Here is a 22934-nt window from a genome sequence, read left to right on the forward strand (position 1 = left end):
ACTGACAATTATATTTGATCACTCTAAAATTCTATAACTGCAACTAGTGCATGATAACAGTAGTTACTTTATACCAAATAAAATTTTAATTGTGCCATGGCAGTATCATCTTGCAGCAATTTTAGTAGATTACGAATGCCATGTTAAATATATTTGTAAAATATTTGGATCCCCCTTAGCGTCAAAGGTGTCAAAAATTTACATTTCTGGAATTGTTTGAAACGAAGACTGGGAGCTAATAATTGTGTTGTGCAAACTCTTGGAGTAAGGATTTCAAACTGACATTTATTCGTAATATGATACTGTGTGTTCTGGGGCAAAAAGGAAAAAAAAAGTGTCTACAGCCCACTGTTATAAAAACAGCCATCATACTTTCCATGGTGCAGATGTATCACTGGCTGTGTTGCATCTCCTCTGTACTTGAGTAACCTCTGGGTGACTTGAACGTTATGACCTACCTTCTAGGAAGGCTTTGTTTATGGACTACAGTGAAATGTGGCTTCCATGCTTTTCAGGGGACTTTTAAAAAATTATGTAAATAGTGAAAATTACTTTTCATGCACATACTTGATAGAGCACCAGTGAGCCCATTCATTCAATGCTCTTACCTTTAATTTGAGACCCATGGTTTTACATAGGTTAAACATTTCAGGAGCACATTTGTAGTTCCTGCTAGTCTATCAAAAACTTCAGAATTGCAGTCTGTTTCAATGCCTTCTGGTAGATCTTTTCTATCTGGTTATGTGGTTCAAAAGGTGTGATGCAGCAGAAGTACAGGGTGACATAGGAAAAACAGGATTGTTTCCACAATCCAATAAAGCTAGAAGTGATGAAGGAAAGAAATAACATTCATAGTAATCAAAACCTTACAACTTTGCCATGCCATTTATGAAACATTGATGGCATTTATCATTTCTTAAAGATTACGTCCTTTAGATAGCGTCGTCATGTATGATTAATTTTGTGAAATCTGCTGTTGAGATTCCTCATTGACAGCTGCAACATCTCAGCTGGGATACTGTGAATTGCATCCCAAATTCTCTGTTTTAACTCGTCTAAGGTTCTTGGTCAAGTCATGTAGACTTTGCTCTTGAGATAATCCCACAATAAAATATCACAAACAGATAAATCTGGCAATCTAGGGTGCCAGGGAATGTTACCGAATTGTGAGATCACACAGTTGCCAAACAATTCTCGCACGTATGCCATTGATGCTGTGCAGTGTGTGACGTCACTCCATCCTGTTGAAACCAGGCTTCTTGTATGTTTGGAAAGTTGTTCAATGCAGGTGTAACGAAAGTTGGTAACATCTCCACGTAACTATCTGCGTTGACAGTTATTGTGTTTCTCAGTTCATTTGCAGAAAAATAAGGTCTGATAATCACATGTGATGAAACACCACACCATACTGTCACTTTACTAGTGTGTAAAGGGTGCTCATGAATCTCATTAAGAATCTTATTTGTCAGTAACGGTAGTTCTGTTTATTCACATAACCTGTGAGATGAAAATGTGCCTCATCTGACGCCCGCAACTTGTTTAGATATTCATTGTCATTGTTTATTTTTGTTAGCGTTTGTTGACAAGAATCCTAACCTTGTCCTTCAGTAGTTGCACCATCTGTAATTTGTATGGATGAAATTTTAAATCAAGATGAACAATTGTGCGAACACTCTCCCGGGACATTCCAGCCACTGCTACTTGCTTACAAATCTAACGCCGTGAGCTCTGTAAGGCAGACTCGCGTATGTCATCAATGTTCACTGGAGAATGCACGCTTCTTAGTTGTCCTGTTGGTTTCTTCTTGAGGGCAGATCCAGTCTCTTCAAACTCCAACACTTTTATCGTGTGTTTCAACAGAATGGGATCATGGCATCCTAAATTACAAAAACGTCGAAAACCCCTCTGCGGCGCTACCAAACTATCACTGTTTTTATAAAACAATTTTATGGCTAATGCACACTGTTATCCACCACTGATCCAGGATTACTAAAATGGCAGACTATTTACTCGCTGTCACGAACCCGCAGTGCTGCCACCTGCCCATGGCTGCCACTACTCATTTCAAACATTCCCGTTATTCTGTGTCACCCTGTGTGTTTCTTTATTGTATTCACTACTGCATTTGGTAAAATTTTAGGAGAATTCTCAAAGTGATTACAAGACCTGAACATTTGTTACAAATATATGCTACCAACATGTAGGCAAGGAGCATACCCATTACTTCAAACTATAACATCTGATACAGCTAAATCTAAAAAACTTCTGAGAAAAATGAGCAAGATGTGGAGTGACAGGTGACAATACCTGAAACTGACTTATTATGTAAGACAGCAGACTGAATGAGAAAATAGCTTTCCATGAACATAATCATTTTGTTACTTTTATGAAGAACAAAATATAATTCCTTTGAGCATGAAGTAGAGTAAAATGCACAGATACATTTTAATTGTGCTGTCATGTCCCAAAATAAACACCACCTCGAAATTGCCTGCATTCTGAATGAACCACTGAAATGGTGTGACAGTAATAACTAAATATCTGTGCAATTTGTGTAAGTAGTAAAAAAAAAAATGTTCAAATGGCTCTAAGCACTATGGGACTTAACATCTGAGGTCATCAGTGCCCTAGACTTTGAACTACTTCAACCCAAATAACCTAAGGACATCACACACAGCCATGCCCGAGGCAAGATTCGAACCTGCGACCGCAGCAGCAGCGCAGTTCTGGACTGAAGCGCCTAGAACCGCTTGGCCACAGTGGCTGGCAGAAGTAGTAGCAATAAGCTGTGCTGTAGGTGCCAACCCAAACACCACCTTGTCAAATTTTACATATTCAAAAATATAAAACATACTCAATCCACAATTTGATAGTGCTCCACAAAAATCAAATGTAGTACATTTTTTTAACAAAATAATATTCCAACAAATCCATTGTAGCGGATACATTTTCCAAACGGGGCTCCACATCTGCGACAGTTCGAAACTAGTTCACGTGTTCTCGAGAAGAGATATCACCGTAGTAGCTCTTGTTAATTGCCACCAAATTTCTTTCTGTTCTGAGTTATACTGAAATTTAACGAAACACAACACTTAATTCACTAACATAACGGCTATGAACGGGACTACGCAGAACCTAGTTATTACTAGGGTGACAGTGTTATGAGACAAAGCATTAGCATCATGAAGTGTTTAGACTTGTAATGACCTCTAATGACTGGGCCTGTTCCCATGTTCTGCTCAGTTCCACAATGCACAAACACTTTGGGAAATGATATCACATCTGCTTGTGCGATACACATTGAATACAGACAGGAGTAGTACATAGATTCCTGGGGTGTGGGAAGGAGTGGAGCTGGCAGTAGCTTTTAAAATGCCTTTGCAAATGGCGACCCCATCATAATAACGCCCTGTATGTGGGTATGGTTATCCACAAAATTGGAGAAGTACCATACCGATTCGGACCTGGCATTGGCTGCATATACGGCACCTGCATTGCTGGTGGATGTTTATAAGCACTATATGAACATCAGCACCAGGCCAGTGCCTAAAAGGTCAATTACACAGGGGTTTCTTTTGTTTCATAACCTTTTTTCCCATTGTGCAGTTTATGATTATGTTAATGTTGAAGCTGGTGCAAATTAAGATAGTTAATGTAGGAAATTTGAAGGAGCCAATAAATGCGTGTTGTTAAACAGTGGGAACACATTAATTCTGGAAATGCAAAAATGAGTTTATACTGTATAGTTTTTACTTCTATGAAGCAAAGTGTGAAAATTTTGTATCCTAAGTGAACCTTGCTCATAACAGTCACATTTAAAATAAAAGTTAGTAGTTTGGTATCCCTTCTTGCACACATTAAATCTCATGAAATTTGCCTGCAAAAATCAGCACTTGCTATTGTATGAATTTGGGTCATTGTGTATCTCCTAATCATGCTAACAAGTATTTTAGGGCCCTGTTTCATCAGACCATCTATATCTTGGTCTTCAGAAATTTCCATGAATCACCACCACCAAATGCAGGCATTGTTACTTCAAAAATTTCTATCAATTTTGTGCCTCACACGAGGGTGGTTTGAAAAGTTATCAGAATCACCACGAGAGGTCAGCAATAGCACAACAAATTGTTCCTGTGATATTCATTGGACTGTTGTCTGTAAACATGTGCCACGTCAGTGGTCTTGGAAGAGAGCTGTGGCGGTGACATGGCTATGTTGTTGTTCCCACGTAGTGATTTGCAAAGATGGAAAAAATTGAGATTCGCTCAGTGATTAAGTACTTCATAAAGAAAGGTATGAAAACAAAGGACATTCATGCTGATTTCCAGAGTACACTGGGGGGACTGTGCTCCTTCATATTCAACTGTTGCCAAGTGGACAAATGAATTTAAATTTGGTTGGAAGAGCTTAGATAATGATCTACTCAGTGGTCAGCCAAGATGTGTCACTGCTCGAGAAATCATTTCAAAAGTGCACAGAATGGTCATGGAGGATTGCCGATTGAAAGTGCATGGAATTTCTCACGTTTGCCAGATGTCGTCTGAAAGGGTATATGGTCACAAACCGGAGCAAAAAGATCTTGGGTGCACTCTTATATCCCAGAGACAAAACAACAGGCAAAGCAGTGGAAACATGCTGATTCTCCGCCACCAAAGAAAGCAAAGACAATTCCTTTGGCAGGAAAGGCCATGGCATTAGTGTTTAGTGGGATGCGAAGGGGATTCTGTTTGTAGATTATCTCCCCACTGGGCAAACAATTGCTGTAGAGTACTATGCTAACCTTCTGGACAAATTGCAACAAAAGATACGCAAAAAAAGGCCAGGCTTAGCAAGGAAGAAAGTCATCTTCCATCAAGACAGTGTACGCCCGCACACATGTGCCATCACCGGGACCCCATGCATGGGAAACAAGAACACTACCGCAAGACCACGAGCTGTGAACATCTTTCAGAATACCTAGAGTTTAATGAAGTGGATCCAAAGAGTATCAGAAGAAGATAATTCTTGGTTCTGCTACTACACATGCCCCTAAAAGAATAAATGTGACAAACCCATTCTAAAAAGTTAGATTTCTGCTACAACATGAGAGGAAAAATTGTTCATGTTCCTGTCTTTAAACTTGAACAAGGCATTTTGCACTTCCCTTCATGTGACTATTCTTGCATTTGACAAATTGAGTGTTGCCCTTCAGACATCTTCCCCCCAAAGTTCACACTTCTAATGGATTTACTAAAGCAATTGTTCACCAAGTTCGTTAAGCCCAAAATTGTCAAAAGCTCCTCATTGCTTGAAGTTGAGTGCAACTTGATTCAAAACCAAAGAATTGATGATAAGTTAGTTGTTGTCATTCAGACTTCAAACGTAGTGAATGATCTCCAAGATACAGATGAATGCCTTCTCTTTTCATTAGTGAGAATCTACTTTTGTACTGCCTGTGACTACATCATCAACAAGGTTTCACTGAAGAATGATGTGTTAAAGCATGCTCAAGTTTCTAGGTTAGATAAAATTGAAGCTGCACAGATTTCTTTTCATTTGTTTTTTTTCTCGGAAAAGTTTTCTGGCATGTTATACAAGGAAGAGGATGAAACTACAGATTAAGTAATGAATGAGCTTCAGAGCCTGTTCACAGCTCTTCAGGTAGATGACACTTTGGCTGTAAATCAAGTTGCTGCAAGTGATTCCAATTGGGCACAGATATCAAGAATTCATGGAGCTAATGGACTACATAAAAATTACCAAATTTCTATAGTAATGTACTTAGAATCTCACCATACCCCATAGCAATACAGAATGTGAACATGTTTTCAGCCTCGTAGAACAAAGTTCAGATCATCCATGTACAGTGAATTTCTAGTGTCTATTTCTGTTTTGAAGACCAGGATTTGTGGTCCCTGTTACGACAAAATGTTTTCTCAAGACTTTTTGCAGGAAACTAAAAAGGCCACTACTATGATTTTAAAGTCAAACTAGCATGTGATTTGCGGTGTGTGTTGTGTTATTTCTTGCCTGTGTTGTGTTAAACAAATTTTATTGCATAAAGTCTTTTTCAATTATCACATATCTGCTTAATATACCAAAGAAGTCTTGTTATTATGCTCCAAACCAATATTCACCAAGCCTGCTGCTGTTTAAAATGGATTTCTCCATGATTGTTATGTTCGTCCACAAATCTTTGGCTTATGATGTAAGTAGATGAAATTTCATTGAAACCTCCTGTTCAAAGCATGAATTATTATATTTTGTAGCCCAGAAGTGATATGATTTTTGTCAAGTTGGAGTATGTCGAAAATAGTTTGATTTTTTTGTTGTGTGTGATTTTGATTGACAGCCCTTTTCAAAAGTTGGCAGGTATGAAATTGAAATCCATTGACTGATTCTGAGTCCTTTTCGGATGCTACCAACTACAGCTAGCAGATGACACAGTGTTTAACGTATGTGATATGTCATTAAAATAATAACAATGATACAAAGTAAAAATTGATTGTGAAATGGTTGTTCTGAAAGTAGGAAATAAAATAAATTAAAGAAACATTTATCATGCCTTTTATGAAGCTTGAATTCATATACAACAGCTGTGATGCTCTTACATTAGTGATATTAAGGAGACGACTGAGTGAAATTCTGCCAAACAAAGCCCCTGTAGAACTCTTTAAAATTCTAGTTGAACATTCTTAAGTGCTTTGTTTACTTTCAAGCAGTTAAACCTCATTTTGAAAAACTAGACCTCATGCTGCTCAACTGGATGCCCCTTTGTTTGGCTATGAAAATTCAAACAAAAATTCATTGTGTAATTTCTAGAGAGTCTTGTTTTTGTCCTGTTAAAACTTTTGATTGAATAGATAGTTTCACACTCTATGACTCGCAACTTTTCAGCAGTCATTAATTCCACATGTCACTTCTCGTTCCACAGACGTAGATGCCCTAACAAGTGTTGTGCACTAACACTGTCAGTGACAACAAAGCAATCAGCATCAGTCAGTGTCCTTTAATTTCAATCAGTTCAGCTTCTCCCATCAAACACAGTGTCAGGAGTCCTCTTGGAATGAATAAATAATGTGACAGTCAATGGCTCCTAATGGAGACCATATAAGTAATCATATTAAGCTCAGTTTTTTACTCTAATTTTAGAAGGCAAGAACACCAGAATATTTAATAAAATAGTTTGCTTATATTGAAGGTGTAATTCCTGTTTTCAAACTGGAAATGGAAAATGCATTGCAAGCTGTAACCCCAGTACATATTTTCTTTCCCTGCCTGCTTGCTCTGTCACATGGCAGAATTTGTTTTATTGAAGTGAAATCTACTTTGGTGTTGTCTTCCCTTTTGTTTATTATAAAGAGAATTCAGACTTGCATGGCTGTTGTCCTTTTGTAACATAGGATTATTCAGCTTTCCTGAAATTTCTTGAGAGCTGTCGATAATTTTTTTTTTCTTTTTTAAGACTTATTATTGTTTTGTTAACCTTGGAGACTATAAAACTAGTAATGATTAAGTTACACTACTTGTATTTTATTGAATCTACATTCAGCACATCTTCCTAAATTGTGCTGCTGTCTGTGGACACATTATGGATCTCAGGTGCTCAGTGGGGTAAGTTGTGTGGTTATCCTGTACTGTCAGATGTAATTCCTTTTACATGTGTATATAGGTTTTGGCTCTTGTATTTATGTGTACTTAGGTGAACTACTTTTCCAACTCTACTGTGTGCATGTTAATATTCTTGAAAAAAAAAAGAAAAAAGAAAAAAAAAATCTGCTGCTCGTATGCATTTCCAGTGGTGATGTACAGGTTCTTATAAGGAGACTTTTACAGGCTTGCCTCCTTCGATTCTTTCATGCTTATAGGATTTGAAAGCCAGTGCTTGAACACCAATGCTCCTAAAGCATTATGACATAATTCTTAAAAAAAACCTTTGAAGAGTAAAATATTTCTGGGCACTGTTAAGTACAAAACATTTCTAATTTGTTAACAATGTCGTCAGTAGCTGTGTGCACAGAGGAAAAGTCTTGTAATCGTGAAGTCTCCGGTTCAGTACTTGTTATTAGCAACTTTTTTTACTTTTATTTGTATTCTATATTTATTATCAAATGGAATTGTCAATGAATAAATATTTAATTATAATTTCTTAATAAAAACTCTGCCTCTTTATTTTGAATTTCTGGTTAAATCAAAATAACAACAATCTGATACAGGCCTACAGAGTACCTTATTGTTAAACAAAAAAGAATTGTATATGCCAATAATAACTGCTGAATCTTCATAAATAAAAAGTATTTTATTTCCTATTTAATGTTTCTCATTTTTGTCCAAATTTTGATGTGTTGTGACAACTTACATTTTCATGTAATCAATAATTAAAAACAACAGCATTTCTATTAAAAATTCAGATTTGATATTTGTTAATTAATATTTCCATAGTTAATAAATAAGGAAATTTAATAAAAATTTTAAAAATTGATGCTAGTAAGATTCGAACCATTGTAAGCCTTTAACTCTAGGGATATAGCTACCAACAACATAGCTAATAATCTCGAAATATTTTGTTCTTAATAATGCTCAGAAATATTCTAATCTCCAAAAATGGTTTTCGTCATAGTGGCTTGCCATTAGGAAATGTTTTGGGCACTGAGCTTCAAATACTGTATTATGAAAAAAATTGAAAAGGCAGTGTGTAAGGTCACCTTGTTAATGGCATTCTGTCCCTTCCTTATGCAAACAGCTTTATTTTCTCATTGGCACCAATCTTTCGTAATATTGTTAGTTTCTGTTATGGACGTCTATATATTGTAGCTTGTTGCACGAACATGGAAATAAAAAAGTAAGTGGAACAAAAATATTATATTATGCAGAACTTCGGAATTGACAGTATTTTCTTTCATTTTGTACATGTAAAACAGTACTTTTAAGTTCAGATTAGCCTGTGTACGTCAGAATGTTTGTTGTCAGTCAGCATCTCTTCACAAGAAGAATACCTACTGCTTTTTAGTTGTCCCGGCTGCAGTGTGCCTGTTTGTTGTTAATGCTGTGGCATTTAGTGTTGCCATTGTCTGTTCAGAGCTTTGTGGTTATGTTTGCTATATTCGTTTACTTACATGTGTATCTGCAACAGAATGTTCTGTACTGCTTAGTTGTTAAAGATTGTCTCAAAGGAATAAATTATCATTGCATAAGAAGATCAGTTTTATTTTATTATTGTGAGGTTTCTAGAATGTTGTAAAAGAAAATATGAAATCCAACCTATGTGCAATTCAGTGCTGTCTTAAATGATGTCGAATATTCTTTTAACAGTTTTATTGTTGCCATATATGGCAAGTGTTGAGCATTGCTGAGACCAAATATAAAAGGAGTTACACAGGAGAGAAATGCACCCCTCAAGAGCAGTAATAAACCTATTTCTCCTAACGAGAAATACTGCCATAATACTAGTGTTTACTGATATTTGTCTTGAATTATATGCCAGTGTAAAAGGGTGAATTCTTTTACAAGAAAGAATGAAGGTTCCACGTCGGCAGTGCTGAGGATGAGATGACAGTAATGAAAATTTTATGTAGATTGTTGTTGATAATTCTCTTTCCACGTTGAACAAGTATCACTGCAATTTATCACCATAACATCATGCAAAAACTGCACAGGTAAATGCTCAAAACATGACCTCAGTTGTTCACATAACTTTTATAAATGCAGCCAATTAACACCCTCAATAACTACAGATATATTGACAGATGAGTTGTATGCCAATTTAAACCCTTGGTGGGAAGGGCTGCACCTAAACAAAAAAACCAAAGGAGGGCATATGCAGAAATACGTTACATGTCATAAACAAGTAGCAACACTGCCCAATTAACATTATAGTCAGACATTGTTGATAGTGAAATATTAATCTGAAACAGATGAGCGAGTAGCACTAACTCTATTCTTCTGTTTTTTGATGAGGGACAGGACAGAATTCCAAGTATAATTTAGAAACAAACCTCCAACTGTGTGTGCTGAGCTCACCAAATACACTTGGCGACTAAAATAAATGTGACAGGAAGAGAACACCTTACCACAGAAAGTAGTTGCTGTTATAGAGGTGGCTTGCTAGAACACAGCAACTAAACAGCTCTGTTGCAGGGCCAGCTAGGCTTGGGCAGAAGTTGGGACATCCATTAACTAAACTTAACAATAATTTTTGAAGAAATTACCAACTTTAGTATTAAGATGAGGTGTGGCAATGTGGTTAAAAGTTGACAGTTGACTCGGAGTTGTATAACTATGAACACTGGAATAGTTCTGACCCCAGTGAACAATAACTAATGTAACTAGTAGACTGTCCGCCTGGGCTGTCCCAGCAAGGAAACTAGATAAGTCCTCGTGCTGTCTTCAGTTACAGTACACACACACACACACACACACACACACACACACACACACACACACACACACTCTTATATCTGCACTTGGTGAGTGAATGTTCATTAGAAAACAGTTTGCATAATGTCAGGCAGAAGCATGATAGAGCGTGTGTTTTGTGTGCCCATTCAGTGTCTGACCATAACTACAAGGCCTGGCTGAAAAGCAGTGCCTCCAAAGTTTTTTGAAAAAACTCTTAAAGCTTTGTAAATAAAACAAATGTTATTAATATATTACATCTTTGTTCTTTATGTCTGTACCTCTAGGAGCTATGAATAGTAATGTGTAACATGGTGATTTATAATGTAAACGTTGGTGCATGAGAGTGTACTGTAATGGAGTTTTGTGTTCAAAGAGTTCATCCTCCCACAGAGCATCCTCTCCTTCACGGTGACAATGCCAGACCACAGACAAGTGCTGTGACATCTACAACACTCAGACATCTTTGATTCACTGTCGTCTGTCATCCTCCATGCAGTCCCAACATTCGATTTTCACTTATTTCCAAGAGGTCACATTTGAGGACGTCACTTTTGATAGTTATGAAGCAGTGCAAGCAGAGGTGGGGTTGTGGCTCTGTCAACTAAGTCAAATATTTTGTACAGTGATGGTACCAGCAGACTGGAATCTCGTTGGGAGAAATGTGTTAGTCACTTGGGTGACTAAGTTGAGAAATAAATATGTAAACTTGAAAAATGAAGATCTACAATATTAATAACATTTGTATTATGTAAAAAGCATGAAGAGTTTTCACATAAAAAATTCAGACACATTATTTTTCAGCACGCCCTCATATATTGTGCTATGCTGGAGACTGGCCTTGCCGTGGCCCTGTGTGTGAGACCATGTACTCTCTCTCGTGGCAGACACAGCTTAAGGTCACTTGCTAGTTTGATCTCAGCCACTTCTTTAACAACACTCTCTGTGTTGCTACTGGTGAGCGCTTTCAGTTTGTAGTATAGTGTTATGAAGGAAACTAATGAGATTAAAATTAGCAAATGACATAAAAATACGTACAGGTATCTGTGTTTGACTTCTGCTTGGAATCCTGCTTTCTCCCTGTTCAAACAACAGAGGGATGGAGTTAGTACTATATGATCATTTGTTGTTCGTTAATATTCCAGTGTCACAGTGTCTGACATTTTCAGTTGCAAGCAGGCACTAACTTATAATTTCGGTTGTTTTTGTGCATATTTCCTCTTTTAGTTTCCTGGTTGGCACAGCCCCACCCAATGAGGGTTTAATTTACCATGCACAGCAATCTTTCATGTCATTTGTGCCTTGGAAATGACTGGTTGTTCACATGTGTAAATATTGGCAATTGTCAAGTTTGTTATCTGGCTGCATTCCTCTAAGTTATTTGATACACCAGGAGGTGCTAAAGTTTCATATGACTTCAGTTGCTCGAGGTTATATGTCATTTCCATGACAGTATTCACTTGCTCGTCTGACATATTGTAACCAAAAATTCGTGAATACATTTGAAAAGTGATTCCCCATTCTGCCTACTTACAGACATGAGTCCTTGAGACTTTGGGAAGAATCAGGTGGAATATCTTATGTATGGATATTTCCCCCCCCCCCCTATAAGAACTCTGTTACTATGGCCAGAGACGGTAGCTATGTTGAAATAAAGTATCCCCAAATGTTGGAACTATGTCCCAAAGAAGTAAACATTTCTATTGTTGTAGTTTAAAAAGATACTGTGTTGCTGGAATGCATTTTTTTATGAAGTTACAGTAGCAGTCGATATAACGTGGTTGTCGGGGGGAGGAATGCTTTACTCTCATGTTATAACATACCCATGGTATATCGAAAGTGACATGTAATGACAAATTATGCATGGAAAGTTAGGAAGAACACAAAATGTAAAATTATGCATTCTGCATTTAAATTGAAAGAGCATTAGGAGTACATTTCAGAAACTTACCAAATAGTGTAGAGCAATTTGTCAAACTACTCTGAAATGTCGCCCAAACCATAACACTAGCTTCTGTATGGTATATAAAGTACACTTTCAAATACTCTGTGGTAATTTACAAAACTGCCTGCAAGCTATAGTACATCATTTTTCTACTTCTTTAGTGAAGTATCTCAGATTCATTTGGCAGGTCATTTCACACAGTTCCTCTAGTGCGTATTGATTTATGCTCGTCAGTTGCAACAACTCAATTTCGTTTGCTTCAGTTTGTCGCTCCATCTACATAATCACTTTCTTTGTATTATCCAGTCTTTTCACATGTACAAGGAACATCATCCTCATCCTCGATTGCTTGACTCCTCTCATTTCGAACAGAATCAATAATGTCATTGTCATCTGTAATCTCTGAAATCGGTTCTTCTTTGCCAACAACTACCTCAAGTCTGCAAGATCAATATTGCACTGTAGAACATCACATGCAGACTGAATGTCACTGCAGTTGAAATCTAAGTCAGTGAAGTGTCCATCTGTTATATTTTCTTCAACAGAACACGTGTTGCAGCAAATCCTAGTAGTGGTGTGACCAGTGCTTTGCCTTGCCAGATGTACTGAATACACAACTCTTAAGATTTACACATTACGAGAACATTTCCATTTCCTTATCTGAATTTGCCATTGAAGTGAGCCGTCCATGGTAATAATTAGCTTCAAATGCTTGTATGATGCCCTGATCCAGCAGCTGAATTAATGCTGTCGTTGTTGTTGTTGTTGTTGTTGTTGTTGTTGGTTTTTTTTTTGTTGTTGAAAAAACAAAGTTTTTATTTTTCCACATCCTGATTGCAATACGTCAGCAGGTGGATGAACTGGACAGTGATCAAGGATTAGTAGAACTGCTTCTCTCAGCTTAAATGATCGTAGGTGCTGTCACACTGACAGAACAAACTCTTCTTGAAACCAATAGGTAGAGATGTCACACATCATCTAACCATTATTTGAATGCCTATAAGTGAATAGTAATGATATGTTTATATGCTTGACACATCTGTCTATTACTTTTCCCTATACGAAGTGGTTTCAGCTTGTGGCTGCCTGATTTATTTGTGGCAAAAAGGGGGATTATTATGTCTCCATTTTCAGATCTGTCTCATTTCTTGTGTGTGGCTAGTGGCTGTGGCCTCCCGTCGGGTAGACCGTTCGCCTGGTGCAGGTCTTTCGATTTGACGCCACTTCGGCGACCTGCGCGTCGATGGGGATGAAATGATGATGATTAGGACAATACAACACCCAGTCCCTGAGCGGAGAAAATCTCCTACCCAGCCGGGAATCGAACCCGGGCCCTTTGGATTGACAGTCTGTCACGCTGACCACTCAGCTACCTGGGCGGACTCTCATTTCTTGACTTTATTATTATTATTATTATTATTATTATTTTAATAAAGAGTTCTGGTTGGGAGCAATTGATAAGAAAGCACAGTTTTATCACAATTATACACTTGATGCTCTTTTAAATTTTTATCTACCATTACTTTGTGTAGAAATTCAGGCTACTGAGGCAGATTCACTGTTACAAGCCATTGCTTCCCCTTCAGTGGTGGCTTGGAAAATTCTGTGGTGGCATCTTGAAAACCATTCATTGGAAGCTATAAAATCTTTGTTGTCATGTAAATCAAAGCAAAAATTTTTAGCTTGTGCTTAATAATTGACTCTGAAAGTGGCACACCTCACTTCTCTTTATTAAAAATTGTCTTCTCTCCTTTCTCCCATCCCCAGATTGTTCCTTGAGGTACACCGCACACATCATTCTTCACGTGATCAATAATTTTTAGTTTATCACTCACAGAATTTCTGTGACATTGTAACAAGCACACAAATCTAGACAACGAATAAATAATTTATGATCCACATGTTGGTTGTGCTCATTTTGATCATTGTCAAGCATTATTGCATAGTCACTTTGTTGACTGCATCATGATGTTAACAGTGAGATGGATGTATATTCGAAGCTTATGTTCAGTAACAGTCCTGGTTTGTTGATAAGACAAACCAGAGGTTGAGTTTAATTACGTCTAGCTATTGTAGTTGTTATTTAGAGGACTTGGAGGTTGTAGCAGTAAATTATTCTGCAGAAAGGCTTCATGCAGACTGTAATAAGATTTTTTCAATCTTATAAAATATAGTGAAAGTATAAAAATCGTTCATAAATAATATTGTATTTTGTGGGACAACCTTTACATCACATTATACCCGAATCCGCAGTATATCAGGCTGCTGCTGTATTTGTAATTAAAAGCTGATTCTTGTTCCCCTTACACAGTTCGTTACCTTGCAGTAATGTGTGTGTTGGGTCCTGCTGGCTTTCTCTGCTTCTGCTCCTATTAGTGTCACAAAGAATTTGACAAAAGTGTGGTGATATTTCAACCAGTATCAAAAATATTTTTGAATCAGGAGAATATACCTGCAGTGCAGCCATCCTCAGTGATTATACCATACCTTCAGTGCTCCAGTGCTCAAAACGGTTTGTGGTTCATTATCTACATCCATACTCCGCAAGCCACCTGACGGTGTGTGGCGGAGGGTACCTTGAGTACCTCTATCGGTTCTCCCTTCTATTCCAGTCTCGTATTGTTCGTGGAAAGAAGGGTTGTCGGTATGCCTCTGTGTGGGCTCTAATCTCTCTGATTTTATCCTCATGGTCTCTTCGCGAGATATACGTAGGAGGGAGCAGTATACTGCTTGACTCCTCGGTGAAGGTATGTTCTCGAAGCTTCAACAAAAGCCCATACCGAGCTACTGAGCGTCTCTCCTGCAGTGTCTTCCACTGGAGTTTATCTATCACCTCTGTAACGCTTTCGTGATTATTAAATGATCAGTAACGAAGCGCACTGCTCTCCGTTGAATCTTCTCTATCTCTTCTATCAACCCTATCTGGTACAGATCCCACACTGCTGAGCAATATTCAAGCAGTGGGCGAACAAGCATACTGTAACCTACTTCCTTTGTTTTCGGATTGCATTTCCTTAGGATTCTTCCAATGAATCTCAGTCTGGCATCTGCTTTACCGACGATCAGCTTTATATGATCATTCCATTTTAAATCACTCCTAATGCGTACTCCCAGATAATTTATGGAATTAACTGCTTCCAGTTGCTGACCTTCTATATTGTAGCTAAATGATAAGGGATCTTTCTTTCTATGTATTCGCAGCACATTACACTTCCAGAATGAGATTTTCACTCTGCAGCAGAGTGTGCGCTGATATGAAACTTCCTGGCAGATTAAAACTGTGTGCTGGACCGAGCCTCGAACTCGGGACCTTTGCCTTTCGCAGGAGAGCTTCTGCTAAGTTTGGAAGGTAGGAGACGAGGTACTGGCAGAAATAAAGCTGTGAGGACGGGGCGTGAGTCGTGCTTGGGTAGCTCAGTTGGTAGAGCACTTGCCCGAGAAAGGCAAAGGTCCCGAGTTCGAGTCTGGCTCTGGCACACAGTTTTAATCTGCCAGGAAGTTTCACATTACACTTGTCTACATTGAGATTCAATTGCCATTCCCTGCACCATGCGTCAATTCGCTGCAGATCCTCCTGCATTTCAGTACAATTTTCCATTGTTACAACCTCTCGATAGACCACAGCATCATCCGCAAAAAGCCTCAGTGAACTTCTGATGTGATCCACAAGGTCATTTATGTATATTGTGAATAGAATTATTGTTAGAAGAGTTATGTGTACACTCTCTCTTCATACCTAAGTATACTGATTGCAGTGCCTAGAGACAATTAAGTTTGCACTGAAAGTATTGTGCATATTATGGAATAGTCTCTTCCTTACAACACTCAAAAATGGAAAACTGTGTCATTCATGAACCTATGACTATAAAATTTGTTTTACTAAAAATATGTGCACACAATTTTTTTGGGGGGTTGTTTAATGTATTTTCTCTGTTTTTGTAATTTTCACTCCTTGCTCCATATTTGCATCCAGTAATGTAGGCAGTGTTAAGTATTTCTAGCACTACTCTCAATTATAAGCAGTGAATGCTGAGCAAGCCTCAGCCATAAAATTTTAAAGGTGCTTGTTTAACAATCTCATTGTTTCACAGAACTTTTTAGAGCATAATTAGAAGTCTTCCTTAAACATTTTTGTCTTCATTCTTTTAATGTGAAGGTTTTCACCTTTATCGTAATGGCTGTTATAGTGTGTTGCATAGCTGTTGTATTCGGTTAGTGCTTGCGGCACACTGTGTGTGTCGAATTTTCACTGACTGTTGTGCAGGTTTTATATGATCTTTGTATGCCTTGAACAACTTGTTACGTTATATTGTCATGAATGTTGTTTCGAATGCAGTCCATTACTAGCATATTTTGGTTGACTTTTAAATGTTTTCATGCACATATAGTATATGCCCTGCACTATCTCATATATTTTGCATTGGGTTATGTGACAGTGAGGAGAAGTTAATCTTACAGGGGTACGTTATGGACTGGCCCTCTTTGATTTTCTTCATACTTAACAGGATTTGAAATCTGACATTCACATATCAATTTTCTAAAGCAGTGAGATAAAATCCTTTAAGTAGCCCGCCGCCTTCAAATGTTGGATTATTCCTGAACACTGTTAAGAGCAAATAATTTCCAGCAATTTAACGTGTATTTGTAGCTGAGTAAATAGAGTAAAAATTATGTAATCATAATGTCTGTGATACGAATCTTACTAATAGCAATTATTTTGGTGAGTTTTGTTTCTGTTTTGTATTTGTCATCAAATGGTAATGATAATCTGCTCTTCTGTATAAAGACAAGCTGTTACCAAAAATCTCAATGTTCTTGGCCGATTTACTTCACATTTTTACACAGTTCTCTTAGAAATGTTTTGAAGGACATTGCCACATATTTTTTGTAATTATATATGTGAGGAAAGTTTGTTAACAAAAATCTCGAAAAATTCGTGATCGATTTAATGCAAATTCTTATGTACGGTACTCAAATAAACAGTTGGATGGGCATAGACTATAATTTTTAATATATGTGGATTATAAGCATATATTTATAACTTACGGGGTAAACATTGTTAGCAAAAACCTCAAAAGTTCTATACCAATTTGCTCGAAATTCTTACTCAATGGGGTTCTCGAAAAAAACTTGGGGGAGGGGGGGGGGGAGGAATCATATTTGACGATTACAAGTCGTCCATTGTTGTTAAGTTCAAAATGGTATCCTAATGAATGTAATTACTGATAGCTTAATGCAAATTGTATGAGTCCCGTAAACACAAAGTCAGTGGTGAGAAACTTTTTTTTTTAATCTCTATTTAAATTTACATTTATTATCAAATGGAGTTGCCATTAAACAAATATTTTATCATGACTTTTTATTAAAAATACCATTTTTTATTACTAGTGTTATGAAAACAAAGATTGATAAGGACATGTTAAATGTCATGTTGTTAAATGAAAAAAATTACAGGCATCAATAATACTGTTCCGTCTCTAAAAGTAATAAATACGTTTCATTTTCTAACTGGTGTTTCTCATTTTTTTTCACCAAGTTTTGATTTTATTGTGCACACTCAAATATTCATGTGGTTAGTAACTAAACATAGAATATTTCACTTTTATTAAAAAATTTGCAAATACATCCCCCCCCCCCCATCTCCTCCTCCACCTCCTGGATAGTGTAATTAGGAATTTGATGTCCAGGTGCTGAGCTTCAAAATAAAATATGAAGAAAATTATAGAGGATATTTTCTTATTGATTACAAGGTGAAATTATATCTGTATATTTACAGAATTAAGTAATAAAAGAGAAGTTCCAATATCGTTTCGTTTTGGAGTACATATACGCAGTTGATAACATAGTAAAATGTGTGCCTGCACTTGAAAAGTATAAAACCAAAGTGTGCACTCATTTATAAATCCAGTAATTCTCTCTCTCTCTCTCTCTCTCTCTCTCTCTCTCTCTCTCTCTCTCTCTCTCTCTCTTAAAATGTTACCCATTGTCTTTTCGATCACAGTCGAGACGCACCTCACGGCCGAGTCCTGTCTCTGCGATGCCTGCTATCGTCATGTGGACCGCAAGGCGAACTGTCCGTCGTACAAAGACAACCGCAAGCGTTACCACCGCACTGGCGGAGGGCTCGGAGGAGCGACTGCAATGTGCGCGGCCCAGGGTTGTGACCAGACTGCATCGCACCATGTCCGTCGGAAGTGGCTCCTGAAGCTGAAGAGGAGCATCATGAACAAGGTACTGACACTTAGCACACACAGAGGCAGACTTTTACTTGTTCGATCCTTCCTCAACCACCTAGCCCGTTGTAATATGTACATCATTATAAGGTAAGAATGTGATCCCTCAGTGATGTTAAATGTGAAGTGTTGCATTTTCACTGCTGTCGAATGGGATTGCTAAACATGATTCAGCCATTCTGCAGCCTGTTGCTTAAAACAGTCTTCACCACAGAACAAAAACCACAGTACCTATTGGTAAAACTGGAGCTGATCCGAGAATAGTATGTCTCGCCGTAATGGCTGGAAGTTTGCAACGCTATTTTTGTTACACAGGGCAAACTCGGACTCCACTGAAACAGCGATATGTAGCTGTACGGATTTGTTTATTGACGAAGTGTTCGGCAATATCCATCTCGCATATTAGTTGAATGAGTGCAGTGGAAGAATGATACTATGACACTGCCAAGCTGTTCACTCAGAGACAAGTCACTTTACAGTTCTTGCATTAGCCTTTGTTTTGTGTTTTCCATCTTGGTGATTTCATACTACTGGCTTTTCCACTGTTGTGAAGGTATTTTCACAGAAATATACACTATCTGATCAGAACTATCTGATCAGAACTATCTGATCAGAACTATCTGATCAGAACTATCTGATCAGAACTATCTGATCAGAACTATCTGATCAGAACTATCTGAACACCTGTACATAATGTGGAATTGACAATTAGATGTCACACGAAGCAGACTCACGAGTTTAAAAAGACAGAGTATTATGGTGTCAGTAGAGAAGCAGTAACACCAGAACAGTTTGCTCTGGAGCTCATCCAACCACAGCTAAACCAGGACCAAGTTGACTTGGTGTACTGGTAAACAGGGACCATTGAGCATTGCAAGGGTGGTTGCAAAAAATCACACGAAATCAGTGGAAAGAATCACTTGAGAGTTCCAAAGTGCTACCAGCAGTTGAGGCAGCACAGTGAGTGTACATAGGGAATTGCAGAGATTGGGGTACAGTGGTGGAGCAGCCCCTCATAAGCCACGCCATTTACCTTTTCTATGCTAGTCGACGCTCGAGTTGGTGTAAAGAGTGATGCCAATGTACAGCGGATGACTGAAAACTAGTAATTTTTAGTGACGGCTCACGTTATATCCTGTGCCATTCTGATGAAATGGTTTGGGTTCGGTGAATGCCCGAACAATGTTACCTGCCGTCATGTTCAGTGCCGACACTGAAGTAAGTAGAGGTGATGTTAAGGTATGGGGATCCTTTTTGTGATGAAGATGTGGTCCCTTTATAGTGCTTTAGAGAATGCTAAATGTAGAAATATAGGAACACATTTCAAAGCATTTTATACTGCGTGTGGTAAAGGAACAGTTTAGAGATGGTGGTTGTTCTTTCATCTTCGTGAAAGTGTACCGTATCACAAAGCAGCATCTGTGAGACAATGGTTTGTGGCCAGTAATATTCGTGAGATGGACTGGTCTGCTCAGCCCTCACCCAAATGCAAGGAACACCATTGGGATGAGTTAGACCATCAACTTTGCTCCATGCCCCATCACTAACTTCTCTGCTTTCTGCTCTTCAAGAAGAATGGGCTGCAATTCCTCCACAAACATTCAGACAGCTCATTGAGAATGTCCCCAGCAGATTTCAAGCCATCATAAAGGCTCGGACCCACCGCATATAAATGTTCACTAATAGGTATGCAGGTACTTTTGAGCAGATAGTGTAAGTAATTAGGGCAACAAATCAAATAAGCCATAATTACGTTATTAATCCAAAATGAGCTACTGGAGACTTGAGGCTCCTCATACCGAAATACGCAGAAAATATTCCTGACAAATCTCTGAAATTCAGTTGAGAGTAGTTCTGGTTCTCCCCATATATGACGCACTCGGACATCTGCTGGATGCTTGTGCTCTTCCTTTTCATTTGGCACAACAGTTTTGTATTTATGTGTAAGAAAATGTGAAATTTGGATATTATAGAGTATTTCTTGTTCCTGTTAAATGGTTTTTAGCTTAAAAGATAATCATGCAAGAACTGATGTTATCTGAGGGAATAGTAGAGAGTTTCTGGAGTGCTGGGGTTGAAATATCTGTTTGACTGTTTAGATTTAAGTTTCCTGTGCTTTTTCTGAATCACTTAAGGTAAATGCAACGATGGTTCTTATGAGAAGGTCACCACCAATTTCCTATCCCCTTGTTCCATTGTTGTCCCTTAGCTTGTGCTCATGACTATATACCTACGGTATGTTAAATTCTTGATTTTCTTTCCTTCTTTAGTTTAGTAACCAAACGATTCTAGTCAGACCCAGAGCATACCAATTATAGCTTATCAAGTAAAAAATGTTTTTTGAGGAACATAACACACTGTCATTCTAAAAAAAATAAAAAAGGGAGGGGGTGAAGTCAGCACAAATAATGTAGAGAGGTTCCAGAAACTCATTTTGATGGAATGGTTAAAAATATAAATGTGTGCAAAATACTGTTGTCTGGGTTGTTTTTTCGTTAATGATGATATTATATGTGACACTTCAAATTGAAGTTTCTCGTATCTTAAGGAAGACTCTGTGCAGTGTTGATACACTTCATAGTATGTTCTCTCTATTTTCATTTGCTGTTGACTTGTGGCGTAATTTTTAAGCCTATAGAACACGAAGAAAACATTAAAGTTTCTCTCAGGTCACATCACTACATCCTCTTACTGTGTTTTGCTCAAAAGTCTTATCTTAAATTCACTTTCGTGAGGGCATCCTTGTGATTAGGAAAAGCATCAGTTGACATGTACAGTTGACCAAGTACTGCAGGAAAAAAGTTTGTACACTCCTGGAAATGGAAAAAAGAACACATTGACACCGGTGTGTCAGACCCACCATACTTGATCCGGACACTGCGAGAGGGCTGTACAAGCAATGATCACACGCACGGCACAGCGGACACACCAGGAACCGCGGTGTTGGCCGTCGAATGGCGCTAGCTGCGCAGCATTTGTGCACCGCCACCGTCAGTGTCAGCCAGTTTGCCGTGGCATACGGAGCTCCATCGCAGTCTTTAACACTGGTAGCATGCCGTGACAGCGTGGACGTGAACCGTATGTGCAGTTGACGGACTTTGAGCGAGGGCGTATAGTGGGCATGCGGGAGGCCGGGTGGACGTACCGCCGAATTGCTCAACACGTGGGGCGTGAGGTCTCCACAGTACATCGATGTTGTCGCCAGTGGTCGGCGGAAGGTGCACGTGCCCGTCGACCTGGGACCGGACCGCAGCGACGCACGGATGCACGCCAAGACCGTAGGATCCTACGCAGTGCCGTAGGGGACTGCACCGCCACTTCCCAGCAAATTAGGGACACTGTTGCTCCTGGGGTATCGGCGAGGACCATTCGCAACCGTCTCCATGAAGCTGGGCTACGGTCCCGCACACCGTTAGGCCGTCTTCCGCTCACGCCCCAACATCGTGCAGCCCGCCTCCAGTGGTGTCGCGACAGGCGTGAATGGAGGGACGAATGGAGACGTGTCGTCTTCAGCGATGAGAGTCGCTTCTGCCTTGGTGCCAATGATGGTCGTATGCGTGTTTGGCGCCGTGCAGGTGAGCGCCACAATCAGGACTGCATACGACCGAGGCACACAGGGCCAACACCCGGCATCATGGTGTGGGGAGCGATCTCCTACACTGGCCGTACACCACTGGTGATCGTCGAGGGGACACTGAATAGTGCACGGTACATCCAAACCGTCATCGAACCCATCGTTCTACCATTCCTAGACCGGCAAGGGAACTTGCTGTTCCAACAGGACAATGCACATCCGCATGTATCCCGTGCCACCCAACGTGCTCTAGAAGGTGTAAGTCAACTACCCTGGCCAGCAAGATCTCCGGATCAGTCCCCCATTGAGCATGTTTGGGACTGGATGAAGCGTCGTCTCACGCGGTCTGCACGTCCAGCCCGAACGCTGGTCCAACTGAGGCGCCAGGTGGAAATGGCATGGGAAGCCGCTCCACAGGACTACATCCAGCATCTCTACGATCGTCTCCATGGGAGAATAGCAGCCTGCATTGCTGCGAAAGGTGGATATACACTGTACTAGTGCCGACATTGTGCATGCTCTGTTGCCTGTGTCTATGTGCCTGTGGTTCTGTCAGTGTGATCATGTGATGTATCTGACCCCAGGAATGTCTCAATAAAGTTTCCCCTTCCTGGGACAATGAATTCACGGTGTTCTTATTTCAATTTCCAGGAGTGTATGTCAATCTTTCCATCCTTCATAGAGCCCTGAAGGAGGAAGCTACTGGTTGCACACTTTTACTCTGCTCCTCCATTCCAGAATGTTTAAGCTTGTTGCCAGCCTCAGCTATGTAACAGAATTGTGCAACATAACAATAAGTAACCATTGT

The 22934-nt window shown here is 39.0% G+C and overlaps 1 protein-coding gene across 1 annotated transcript in view; it reads left to right on the forward strand.

Moving 5' to 3' along the window:
* Nucleotides 1-22934, forward strand: part of LOC124716820 — a 157108-nt gene that overhangs the window by 69587 nt on the left and 64587 nt on the right. The window contains exon 12 of the mRNA XM_047243371.1: nt 18321-18550. Within this exon, the coding sequence (XP_047099327.1) occupies nt 18321-18550 (230 nt within the window). The remainder of the gene's footprint in view (nt 1-18320; nt 18551-22934) is intronic.

Source organism: Schistocerca piceifrons, chromosome 9, assembly GCF_021461385.2.
Source record: "Schistocerca piceifrons isolate TAMUIC-IGC-003096 chromosome 9, iqSchPice1.1, whole genome shotgun sequence".
NCBI classification, from domain to species: domain Eukaryota; kingdom Metazoa; phylum Arthropoda; class Insecta; order Orthoptera; family Acrididae; genus Schistocerca; species Schistocerca piceifrons.